We start from the raw sequence: 13,407 nt of genomic DNA, 5'->3' as shown, positions 1-13,407 counted from the left end.
CACTTCTTCCTGATAGTTTCCAGCAATATGGTGTCTAGACTCTTTTTTTTTTTTAATCATGGCTTTCAGGTAGTCCAGTAATTTTTAAATTATCTCTCCTAGATCTATTTTCCAGGCCAATTTTCTTTCTGATGAGGTATTTCACATAATTAAAGCCCTTTTACCTGAGTAAGAAAATGTTAAAGCTACTTGAGGGTGCTTTTCTCTCTCTGCAATTTGTTTTAGGTTTATTATTATTTATAAAAGAATAAAATTATTATAGTGCACATTCTTAATGCAAAGATAAGATTTTTTTTTTTGTCTTTTGGCCTAGAATAGCATTTTGTTTTCTAATAGATTATAAGCTTCTTGAAAGCAGGGGCCATTTCATTTTTGTCTTTCTGTCTTCTATTCTAGCTTAATGCCTAGCATATAGTTGGTGCTGAGAGAATAATAAATACTTATTCAGTAAATAATTGAAGAAATATTTGTTCATTGACTCCTTTGTTGCTTCACCTCAGTGGTCCCTTCCAAATCTGCAACCATGAACTTACTTACTTACTTACTTACTTACTTACTTACTTACTTACTTACTTACTTACTTACTTACTTACTTACTTATTTATTTATTTATTTATTTATTTATTTATTTATTTATTTATTTATTTATTTATTTATTTATTTTGGCAGGGCAGTGAGGGTTAAGTGACTTGACAAGGGTCAAACAGCTAGTAAGTGTTAAGTGTCTGAGGCAAGACTTGAACTAAGGTCTTCCTGAATCCAGGGCCAGTGCTTTATCCACAGCGCCACTTAGCTGCCCTCAACCATGAACTTATGATCCTATGGTTGCTTTTTTTTTTCCTAGGTCTACCCTGTATCCTGTCACTGTGGATATTATTTTTGGCAAAGGCTTATATCCAACAACCCAGAAGAAAATTCAAGAATTTCACGAACATTTTCAGAATTATGATGATGGTTTTCAATATGGGAGTCAGATACCAGAATGTTTCTTAAGGTAGAAAGTCATTTTATCTAATTCTTTCATGGACATAACTCTATTCACTTAGCCATACTAAGGAAAAAAATGAGGGCAGTGAAGAAAAACTTAGAAGCCATATAATATCAAAGACAAGATTTTAAGTGGGTAGAGAACAACAATATTTCCTTGTGATTTTTAACTTTGGGGTGCAAAGAGGAGATGACTATTATTTTTCTTATTTTGGTGAGGAAAGAAGGGGAATGGGATGTTAATATTTTGTTCTCTTTTTCTCCTCTTTGACTTGCGGTTCATTATCAGCTTTAGAGATAAGAATTCTATCATGCTTTGGTTACAGAGACCAACTATTGAAACAAGGAGAACCAGACATTGTCCTTACTCTTTTCTGGGAAATAAAGTGATACATGGGAATGGTAAATTATCTCTCACTGCTAGCTTAGGTTAATGGTTCATTGTTCTCACAAAATAAAGTAGATAAAAGAGAAAATGAAAATGTTTTGACAATTTCTGAATTCAAGACCATCAAGTTTCCTCCATTTCTCCTGTTTCTCTACCCCTAAAGAAAGTAAATATATGGGTTTTTTTCTCCATTAATTTATACAAGATTTTCTTCCCTTCACCTACACTTAGTAGTAGTTGGTCCTTTTGTAGTGGCGCTTGTTCTTGCCTAGTTTGCCAATTATTTTGTGATCTTTTGGAGAATCACAGGATTCAAAAATTTAAAAGCACCTCACCCACTGTGAATTTCAACTCCTATATAGAAGGTATCCCCAAACACCATATTTGAAAAGGGTCATCCAGTCTCTTCTTGAAGACCTCTAAGGAGAGGGAACCCACTACATCCTGAGGTAGCCCTCTTCTGGAGAGCTCAAATTATTAGGAGGGTTTTCTTGACATCAAGTCTAAATTGTCCTCTTGGCAAATTCTACCCATTACTTCTGGCTCCTCCTTTATTCTCCCCTCACCAGACCTCATCTGTAGTATTGAATTTGCATAATTCAAGGAGACTGACAGGCTGGGGAATGTCCTCAATGAGACAACAAGAATGGTAAAGAGTCTTAAATCATATGAAGGTAGGTTGAAGGAACTGGACATGTTTAGCCCAGGAAAGAGAAGACACAGTGGGAACATGATACCTCTCTTTTCAATAATTTGAAGGGCTGTCATGTAAAGGATGAATTAGGCTAGTTTGGTTTGGTTTCTAAAGAACAGAACCAGAAGGGATTGGATCGAATTTGCAAAGAGGGCAATTTAGGCTTAATTGATCATTTGGGATCTTTCAGAGGAGCACAGGATTAGTGATTTCTTTGGCCATTAATTTTAGCCCATATGCCAAAGGTATCCCCAATATGCTATACCCCCCCAAAGGTTATCTGGTTTTCTTGTTGGTGATTTGCAACCCAAGTTTGTATTAGCTTTTTTTTTTCTTTCTGCACTGCTGATTCACTCATATCGAACTTGCAGCACATTAAAATAGTCATATCTTTTTGAGAACAACTCCTTTCTATTCACATCTCCTCATCATATACACATGATGTTGACTTTTGTGCTTAAGAGCAGAACTTTATATTTATCTCTGTTTAAGTTCATCTAATTATTTTTTGCCCAGTCCTCTTAACAGAGGTATCAAACTCATAGCGGGGAGGCCTCGTGGTGCCCTCAAAATTCCTGAATGCAGATTAAATGAGACTGCAATGTAATTGAATAATGTCTAATAAGATAAATAAAACTACAGTAAAATATAGATTGGCTGATAGGTGGCACAGTGGATACAGTGCTGGGCCTGAAGTCAGGAAGACTCTTCTTTCTGAATTAAAATCTAGTCTCAGATACTTATTAGCTGTGTGACGGGCAAAGTCACTTAACCCTGTTTGCTTCAGTTCTTTATTTGTAAAATGAGCTAGAGAAGGAAGTGGCAAACCACTTCAGTATACCTGTCAAGAAAATTTCAAATAAGGTCACAAAGAGTCAAACATGACTGCAAAGATCTAAGGACAACAAAATCTAGGTAGTGCTAATTTGTGGTTTTCTGAGTCAATATGTTGTCGCCCAATATCTGTTTTTGCTTGAGTTTAACACAACTGCTCTAGAATGACAAAATCTTTTTAGATCCCTACTCTGTCATGTCGTCTATCTTATCCTCCTAGCTCTGTGTCATCTGCAAATTTGATGAATGTTCTATGTATTAAACGATTTTACCCAAGTATTTGATAAAAGTGTCAAACAGTTCAAGGCCAAACACAGATCCCTGGGGTCTGTTTGAAACCTTTCCACAGTGATAATGGCACCATTAACCACACTGTCCTTTGAGTCTGCTCATCCCACCAGGTCTGAATTCATCCAATTGTATTATCACCTGATCCATATCTTTTCATACAAATGTTAAAAGCTATTTCAGCCAAAGCTTCAGTAAAATCTTTGTGAATGGGATCTACAGAATTCCTCTCATCTACTGGCTTAATGGTTCTGTTTACAAACAAACAAACAAACAAAAACACCAAATGGGGTTAATCTGGCATGACTTGTTCTTGATGAAGTCATTCAGTCTCTGTGTAATCACCAGGTCCTTTTCTGCATGTCTACCAGCCATCTCTTTAATGGTCTGTTTTTGCATTTCCCCAGGAATGAGAGTCAAGTTCATTGACCTACAGATTATAGACCCAATTATCTTCCCTTTAAAAAAAATTAGGGAAGCATTCCCCCTTATCTGATCTCTTGTAAACACTTGTATTTCCCATCATTTTTCAGATATCACTGCAAGGGTCCTATCAATCACCTCTGCTATCTCTTTCAGGATCTTAAGATGTCATTCATCTGGGCGAGGGAATTTGAATCATCTATGGATGCTAGATTCTCTTTACCATATCCTTACTTATCTCACATATCAACTCCTTGTACATCAGGACACAGTTCATTTCTACTTTGCAGAGAAAAAAAAAGTAAAAATTAAGGTACTTCCCCTCATCTCTGTTTTAATTTATAATCCTATCCACCTAGAGCAAAGGGCTAACCTTTCTAGCATCCTCCTTCCTACACAAGTTAAAAACCTCTTTCCTGGGGCAGCTAGGTGATGCAGTGGATAAAGCACTGGCCTTGTATTCAGGAGGACCTGAGTTCAAATCCAGCCTCAGACACTTGACACTTTGGGCAAGTCACTTAACCCTCATTGCCCTACAAAAAACAGAACAAAACAAAACGAAAAAACTCTCTCCTTTTGATTGGTCTTAGGTTCCCTCTCCATCTTCAGTTCATTTCAAATTTGTATTCCTGACATTTTTTCACAAGACTCCTATTTTTTTTTTTTAAGTGAGGCAATTGGGGTTAAGTGACTTGCCCCAGGGTCACACAGCTAGTAAGTGTTAAGTGTCTGAGGCTGGATTTGAACTCAGGTCCTCCTGACTCCAGGGCCGGTGCTCTATCCACTGCACCACCTAGCTGCCCCCCTATTTATCTTGTTACCTACAAGATTAATCTTCAACCCTTCGTTTCCATCTCCTTCCTTCCTTCCTTCCTTCCTTCCTTCCTTCCTTCCTTCCTTCCTTCCTTCCTTCCTTCCTTCCTTCCTTCCTTCCTTCCTTCCTTCCTTCCTTTTTCTTGTAGGGCAATGAGGGTTAAGTGACTTGCCCAGGGTCACACAGTTAAGAAGTGTCAAGTGTCTGAGCCTAGATTTGAATCCAGGGTTGGTGCTTTATCCGCTGTACCACCTAGCTGCCCCCTCCATTTCTTTTAAAAATCTCAGTTGATTGGTGAGTTCCCTGTGTATCCACCTGAGACCAGACAAATCCTATTTTCCCTCCTCATTAGAATTTGTTCTTCTTTGTTCTTTCAGAATTTCATTCTTGAGAATCTCCTATCTGTTTTGGGCTGCTTTTCCCTGAAGCATGGGATGCCAGCTCTCTTTCCTCTGAACCCTTTGGAATCTGCTTTCCCCAAATCTAGGGTGGGACATTATGGACAGATTTCTTTTCCTTTCTTTTTTTTTTTTTTTTTAAGTGAGGCAATTGGGGTTAAGTGACTTGCCTAGGGTCACACAGCTAGTAAGTGTTAAGTGTCTGAGGCCAGATTTGAACTCAGGTACTCCTGACTCCAGGGCTGGTGCTCTATCCACTGTGCCACCTAGCTGCCCCTTCTTTTCCTTTCTTATCACAAACTCTAAGACAGAGTGGTCACTATCCTGTAGGGGTCCCATCATTTCCACCCTTATCACCAGTTCTTCTCTGGTATTGAGAATCAGTTCTGAAATGGAATGTCCCTTTGCCTATTCCTCCACCTTTTGAAGGATGAAATTTTCACTAAGGCAAGTCAAGCAGTTATTAACTGTTCTAACTGTCCTGCTTTTGGCTGAGAATTCCAGCAGATGTCTAGATAACTGAAGTTTCCCATGACTCTCACATCATGCCTCTGACCTGTGAGGGCCAAAATTGGATATCCTGAGAGCTATTTGGGTGACTTGCCTTAATATTGGGGTCCCGGAAATATGAGGAACCTTTTTTAAGGTTTAATCTCTCATCTGAATTATTCCTTTTAGATACTTCTCCCAGGCCAATAAGAAAGGAGCCTCTAAGCTTTAGTTCAAAAAAGGATCAGATTTTATTACTCAGGAATTGATTAAACAACAAAGGTGAGACAAATAAAAATCAAAGATAAGGAAATGGGAAAATAGACATACAGATAGCTGCTCTTAACTCTAAATTCAGCCTAAGCTGGTTCAAAGGAATTTAGGGTTTTCTGTAAGTAAACTCACCCAAGCTTAAACAGTCCGCCAGTCTGAGGTTGCTCATGCAGAGACAGCCGCTGCCTGAGACAGAGCAGGAACAAGCGCGCTGCCAGGACCACAGTCCCCAGCCAAAGAGACCATTCCCCGTTCCGGAAGTTCCAGAGAGCCTAGCCTACTGGAAGTGCCTCTCCTCCCTTCAGGTTGAGTTCAATCTCTCCTCCCCCAAAAGGGGAGGTTCTTTTTAGTAGCATATGTAATCTCAGGGTGGGCCAGGTGTGGTGGTCCCTCCCAAATGATTCAACTAAAACTTTCGATATTAATCTTTACCACAAATAATTTTTACCACAGTCCCAGGTTTCTGATTTGTTTTCCAAAATCCTTATCTATTTTCTTTTTCTGTCCTGGTGGCCTATAGTGTAGTCCATTGACAAAAATAACGTATTTCTTCCTTCTTCTTCCACTCAAATATTCTTTATTATGTGTTTTCACTCTGGTTCCTGGATTTCCTTATATGTGTATACCTTATTAACATACTTACCCTTTTACCTATCCTGTTTCTTTTGAAAAAGGCATACCTATCCATAGCCATGCTCTAGGCATGGGTTTCATCTCACTAAGTTTCAATGGTACCTACGAGATATAATGTAGACTCTTTCCCAAAAGTCAATGAGTGGAATTGGGCAGGAAACTTTGTAAGAACCTGTTTTCTTCATCAAAGTTATTCTTACAAGGACCTTAATGTTAATTTGCAAAACATACTAAGACAACATCATCCCTCCCCTTCCCTTTCTATTTATGAATGTTTGTGCAAATTCACGGAAGTCTAGCTTGATCTGAAAAAAGAACTCATGGAAATAACTTTCACAGCAATATAGCACCCTATTTTATGCTCTTTGATCATAGTGCTAGCTACATCAAAAGTGCCTTTCAAATAAATTTCTAACTACTCTTATCACCCATAGAAACTGGTCAAAATCCAAAAGGTGGCTTCTAAATCTCTTTGAACAAAGCATTCCTGATTTAGAGAGGGATACGACTTCAGATGATCTGGTAAGTGTTTTCAAGTCTTTGTTAAATATTAAATTTGGTTGAGATATGGATTTATTTTGGCATTTTCAATACTATATAACACATTTTTTAAACACTTTTATATACAAAGCATTGTATTAAGAACAATGAGACATAATGACTATGGGGGAAGTAAGGAAAAATGTTTATCAATAAGTATGATATTGGGCTCCAAGATCATCTCCTGCCTGACATTCTGTGATTTAAATGTATTCCTCTAGAACAATTGCAAAATGTCTTCATTACCCTCTAGTCTTTAAAGAAACCATTGAAAATGAATCAAGGGAATCTATAAAATTCAGTTTTATAGCAAAGATGGCTAGAAATAGGCTTTTCAAACTACTGTTTCCTGCTATTCCTTGGACAGCACCCTGGTGTGAAGAAAGTGAAATTTCCAATAGAGAGTCTTAATTATTCTCCTCTTCACCCAGAAGCAGATTATCCATTTTTTTTTTTTATAGCAGAAAGTTAAAGAAGAAGACAGATCATGGTAGCTACGTTGCTTATGAAGTTGGGAAAATTTTCTGTTTTATATCCACATGGGATTCGCCTAGTTTTATCTGGACCCCAAGTTTTATGCTAAGAACACAGGGAGAAATCCACACACATGGATATAATGTCAAAATTCACAGCCAAGACAGACATAGTTCTGGTTTCAATTGAGATTTCCCTAACTGTAAATTATCTCAGACTAATGTTCTTTTCTGCTTTGGAAGGGTTAGGGCATTACCAATCATTTGAAGTAGACAAAGACAAACTAGGTTTCAATTTGTCACAATGAAATAGGCATTTTTTGCACTTCTCACATTAAGTAATGGCACTGGTGCTTCTGTCTTCTATGAGGAAGACTGTGAAAGTCCCACTGTGATTTTTATGATTTGATTCCATTCAGAATTCATTATTACTTTGTGCAGGGTTCTGTCCTAATTGCTAAGGATGTAGGGAAAAAATAACACAGCACCTGCCCTCAAGGGACTTGGATTCTGCTGTGATGTTTATTGTAATTATCTTTGGAATTTGTTTTGTTTTGGGTCTGGCTGAAAATTTTGACAGGAAACAATCAATATGAAGATAATTCAGTCAATAGACTTAAGGATCAACAAAAAATAGAATTGATAAAATGGTGAATGAGCAAAAAGAGGGGGAAGGGCTGCTGAGGAAAATGGCCACCAACTAAGTTCTGCAGTTTTCTAGGCTCCAGATTATAACTACATCCAACCCTGATACCAAAGTATTGAACATGGACACGGAGCATGCTAAGGTTGTATGTGGGGTTATGGATGGAATTAAGGGGGTAAAAATGATAAAGGAATGGCCTTAATGATTCATTTTACAATTATGTTTTATTTCCCCATAGCTCCTCAAAACCTATATGAATGACACATGCCAATAAACATATTATTTTTTTCTACTCTTATTGGAAGAAATCTGCAGAAGTTTTTTTTTTAATGGAGATTAGTGTCAAAATCAAGAAAATCCATCAGAGTAAAATCTAAACATTCTGACTTGACTTCTGCTAATTTTCCTACTTAATTCTTTTAAATAGAAGTTCAGTTTGGGTCACCATAACACCTCACACTTCTATGACATTTTAAGATTTTTCAGAATGTCTAACATACATTATTTCATTCATTCTGAGGTAGGTATTGTTATTTTCACAGGACAGCTAGATGGTGCAGTGGATAGAATATCAGGCCTGAAGTAAGGAAGAGTCACATCCTCAGTTCAGATATAGCCTCAGACACTAGTTGTGTGTCCTTGGACAAGTCACTTAACCCTGTTTGTCTCAGTTTTCTCATCTTTAAAATGAGCAAGAGAAGGAAATGGCAAACCACTCCATGATCTTTACCAAGAAAACCCCAAATGGGGTTGTGGAGAGTTGGACATGATTAAAAAATGACTGCACAACAATACTATTATTATGCCCACTTAACAGATAGGGGAAACTGAGGATCATTTACTGAAGATTATACTTCAAGTAAGTATAACACTGGATTCAAACCCAACTCTTTTCTTTCTTTCTTTCTTTCTTTCTTTCTTTCTTTCTTTCTTTCTTTCTTTCTTTCTTTCTTTCTTTCTTTCTTTCTTTCTTTCTTTCTTTCTTTCCTTCCTTCCTTCCTTCCTTCCTTCCTTCCTTCCTTCCTTCCTTCCTTCCTTCCTTCCTTCCTTCCTTCCTTCCTTCCTTCCTTCCTTCCTACCTTCCTTCTTTGTTTCTTTCTTTTTTTTCTTTGTTTGTTTGTTTGTTTGTTTGTTTCTTTCTTTCTTTCTTTCTTGTGAACTCAGGTCCTCCTGAATCCAGGGCGATGCTTTATTCACTGAGCCACCTATCTGCCCCCCAACTCCTGTGATCTGTGCACCACTACCCCCAATTCCTGTGATCTGTGTACCATGCCACTGTTTCTCACATAGTGTTCTTATTACATTCTTATATATTATATATATAATTATTATATAAGAAATATGGCCAATCACCAGTTGGAAGCTGAAGAACTCTCTATTCCCATGTGAAAGCCTTTATTTTATGGCCCATTGTGCCTTAAAGACACAGTAAGTTGGAAGTAACCAAGCTCCTTTCCCTCTGCCATCTTTTGTCCCCAAGCTGACTACACCTTGCCTAGTCCTATAGCACTAAACATTCTAAAACTTTGATTTTTTTTCTTCATAGTATTACATTTTATGTATACAATTAGGTTAAAGTAGGCATTCTTGTTGAAGTAGCTCATAAGGTATCATCGATTAGATTAAAGAAATACTCCATCAGGAGCAGCTAGGTGGCACAGAGGATAAAGCACCGACCCTGGATTCAGGAGGACCTGAGTTCAAATCTGGCTTCAGACACTTGACACTTACTAGCTATGTGACCCTAGGCAAGTTACTTAACCCCAATTGCCTCACCAAAAAAAACAAGAAAGAAAGAAAGAAAAAGAAAGGAGTTGGGTTCGAATCTAGTGTTATACTTACTTGAAGTATAATCTTCAGTAAGTGATCCTCAGTTTCCCCTATCTGTCAAATGGGGATAATAATAGTATTGTTTTGCAGTCATTTTTTAATCATGTCCAACTCTCCACAACCCCATTTGGGGTTTTTTTGGTAAAGATTATGGAGTGGTTTGCCATTTCCTTCTCTTGCTCATTTTAAAGATGAGAAAAGGAGCAGGGAGGGAGACTGTATTTGTGTTTTCATTGGTATCTGAAATTCAAACTCATTCTCCTACAGGAAGTTGTCACCTTTTTTCTATAACTTCTATTCTTAGAATATTACCTGGGGCACTGAAAGGTTGGATGAGTTACCCAAGGCCACCCCATTAGTATCTCTGAGGCAAGACTTGAACCTAGGCTTTTAGTGACTCTAAGACTGGATCTCTATTGACTATATCATATTGCCTTTCTAAATTTTATTTTAAATAGAGATTAGATATAGCAAACAACTTAAGTTCTTGGAAATTTTAAAATTCATAGACTCAATGCAGATCCTGTATACTGCTCATTGAAGATCAAAGGTTTTAGCATTAAATTAAAAGGGACATCTAGAGATCATTTCATCCAGTCCCCTCATTTTACAGGAGAATAGGCAGGAGCCAAGAGAGGAGAAATTGTCCAAGGTCACTCATGTAGTAAGTGTTAGCATATTCAGAATTTGCAACCAGATCTTCAGACTCCAAATCCTATATTCTTTCCTTGAAACCAGAAGTTCTTAAACCTTTTGGCCTTGGGACCCCTTCAAACTCTTAAACATTATTGAAAACCCTGAAGAATTTTTCTATATATGGGTTAAAGCTATTGATAAGTTTAAAAATACCAATTTATTGATTTATTTAAAATTAGTAGTAATAAACCCATTATATATTAACATAAAATATTTATATGAAATAATAACTATTTTTCAAAACAAAAAATATTGGAGAGTAGTGACCATTGTTTTAAAATATTTTTGCAAAGTTCTTGATGTCTGGCTTAATAGTAGACAGTTGGCTTTTTAATCTCTGCTTCTACAATTCATTCTGTTGTTGTTTAGTCATTTCAATTGTATCTGACTCTTAGTGACCCCATTTGGGGTTTTCTTGGCAAAGATACTGGAGTGGTTTGCCATTTCTTTCTCCTACTCATTTGACAGATAAGAAAACTGAGGCAAACAGGGTAAAGTGACTTGCCCACGGTCACACAGCCAGTAAGTATCTGAGGCCAAATTTGAACTCAGGAAGATGTCTGACTCCAGGCCTAGCACTCTATTCACCATACCAAATAGTGGCCCCACAATCTGCTGTGATATATCATTTTGGTTGAAGTATGTAAAATAAGTAAAAAAAAATCCAGCCTCACTCAGATAACACTTGGAAAGGAAAAAAGGATCTTAATTGCCTTTCCCGAGAATTATTGATCATTTTCTTTGATACTACACTAAAACTCCCCAAGTGATAGTTCGTTAAGGTTAGTTGCAATGTGGACTCTGAATCTACATTAATGAATTTTTCTTTTCTTTTCTTTTCTTTTCTTTTCTTTTCTTTTCTTTTCTTTTCTTTTCTTTTCTTTTCTTTTCTTTTCTTTTCTTTTCTTTTCTTTTCTTTTCTTTTCTTTCCTTTCCTTTTCTTTCTTTCTTTCTTTCTTTCTTTCTTTCTTTCTTTCTTTCTTTCTTTCTTTCTTTCTTTCTTTCTTTCTTTCTTTCTTTCTTCCTTCCTTCCTTCCTTCCTTCCTTCCTTCCTTCCTTCCTTCCTTCCTTCCTTCCTTCCTTTCTTTCTTTCTTTCTTTCTTTCTTTCTTTCTTTCTGTGGGACAATAAGGGTTAAGTGACTTGCCCAGGGTCACACAGCTAGTAATTGTCAAGTGTCCGAGGCTGGATTTGAATGCAGGTCCTCCTGAATCCAGGGCACGTGCTTTATCCACTGTGCCACCTAGCGGCCCCCTTAGTGAATTTTTTTATTCCTTGCTACAATAAAATCCATTGGTCTATCCTGTATTCAAAATGGGTCTTTAACCCATGCCTGATGTTGTAACATCATTGATAATTTGGAAAATATTTGTTCAATGAGTTATGCAGATCTTACAAATGTTGACACGTTTCATTAAATAGTATCAAAATTTTCATTTGTTAGTGTGATTTTGTTTGAGTGTTAAGAAAAAATAGTATTGGGAAGCTGTCAGGCTTACAGTGTGGCTTACATAAGTTTTCCAAAATTCTAATTTTCACCTGAAAGCTCAAATTTCATTATTGGCAACAAATACTCTCATTTGTTTTTCTTTATGTGACAGGCTTACTTTGTTGATTTTAGAAAAAAAAATGTCTGCCAAATACCTGTCTGAATAATCATGATTTGTCTCTCACTTATTCTTTCAAGTAAAAATGGAAAAAGTGGTCAGTTCAGCTTTCAAGTCAGTCCCAGAGATGCTTTTCCTTAAGACAGCCATGTGCAGCTAACTGGCACCACCATGCACATAGTGCTGGGCCTAGAGTCAGGAAGAATTACAATCTTCCTGAGTTCAAATCTGGCCTTGGACACATACTAGCCGTGTGACCCTGGGCAAGTCACTTTGACCCTACTTGCCTCAATTTCCTGATTTGTAAAATGATCTAGGGAAGGAAATGGCAAACCACTCCAGTATCTTTGCCCAAGAAAACCCCAAATGGAATCATGAAGAGTTTGATATGACTAAAAAACAACTGAACAACAAGACAAACCTCTACTTCAGTATGCAGCAAAGGGCTTTGTATATACTCAGTTTGACGCACAGAATATGAAAAAGACAAATACTTAAGTGTTTAGATTTAATAAAAAGAATAATTTTTATTGCTTCATCAAGGATATTCTTAAGTGAAACTGGAATTTTTTTAAACAGCAAGTGGTCATGAAGAATACAATGATTACTAGTAGTCATGGGGACAGCTAGGTGGCACAGTGGATAGAGCTCCAGGCCTGGAATCAGGAAGACATGAGTTTAAATACAGCCTGTGATACTTACTAGCTGTGTGACCCTAGGCAAGTCACTTTACCCTATCTGCCTCTGTTTCCTCATCTGTAAAATAAGCCAGAGTAAAAAATGGCAAACCACTACAGTATCTTTGCTAAGAAAAATCCAAATGGGGTCATGGAAAGTCAAAAATGTTTGAAAACAACTAAACAACAAGTCATTTGTTTGGTACCCCTACCTTGATCCATGTGAAGGCACCAGTAGCTGTACCTACCATTGCTTTTACTCTGTCAGCACAAATGTCAATACAGTTGTTACAGGATACATAAAATAAAATATTCAACACTTTGAATATTTCAGTGCCACTTGTATGTATTGTCAGGCATTTCATGGAAAAGATCTTTGTTGGTGAGATTGTGTTGATACTAGACTAATACAAGCAAAACAGCGAGACTAGCCACATCTATAGATTCATCCATTTGTAAGACAAAAATGCAGTTCTGCCGACAAGATATTAACTCAATCTCCATGTTTGTAGCTAAGTTTTTAATTCACAAGTCATGTGGCCTATGGAAAATTCCACTGTACACTCATGAAAGAGAGTGAAAAAGTCAAATAGCATATTAATATTATTATGGAAATAGTTTCGACTTCACAGAACCCTTGATGAAAGGGTCTTAGGAACCCCAAAGTGTCCATGTACCACACTTTGAGAAGGACTGCTTTAAACCATGGTACTGTTCC

At 37.1% G+C, this 13,407-nt stretch overlaps 1 protein-coding gene across 2 annotated transcripts in view; it reads left to right on the top strand.

The window, feature by feature from the left end:
- Window positions 1–13,407, top strand: part of LOC122726734 (24-hydroxycholesterol 7-alpha-hydroxylase) — a 121,174-nt gene that overhangs the window by 29,336 nt on the left and 78,431 nt on the right. For both annotated transcript variants that reach the window (XM_043964641.1, XM_043964642.1), the window contains exons 4-5: window positions 845–994; window positions 6,656–6,743. In XM_043964641.1, coding sequence (XP_043820576.1) covers window positions 845–994; window positions 6,656–6,743 — 238 coding nt within the window. The remainder of the gene's footprint in view (window positions 1–844; window positions 995–6,655; window positions 6,744–13,407) is intronic.

Source organism: Dromiciops gliroides, chromosome 4 (genome assembly GCF_019393635.1).
Source record: "Dromiciops gliroides isolate mDroGli1 chromosome 4, mDroGli1.pri, whole genome shotgun sequence".
Classification (NCBI taxonomy): Eukaryota; Metazoa; Chordata; class Mammalia; order Microbiotheria; family Microbiotheriidae; genus Dromiciops; species Dromiciops gliroides.
Note: the sequence above shows the minus strand (reverse complement) of the source record. Positions and strands in the feature narration are given on the sequence as shown.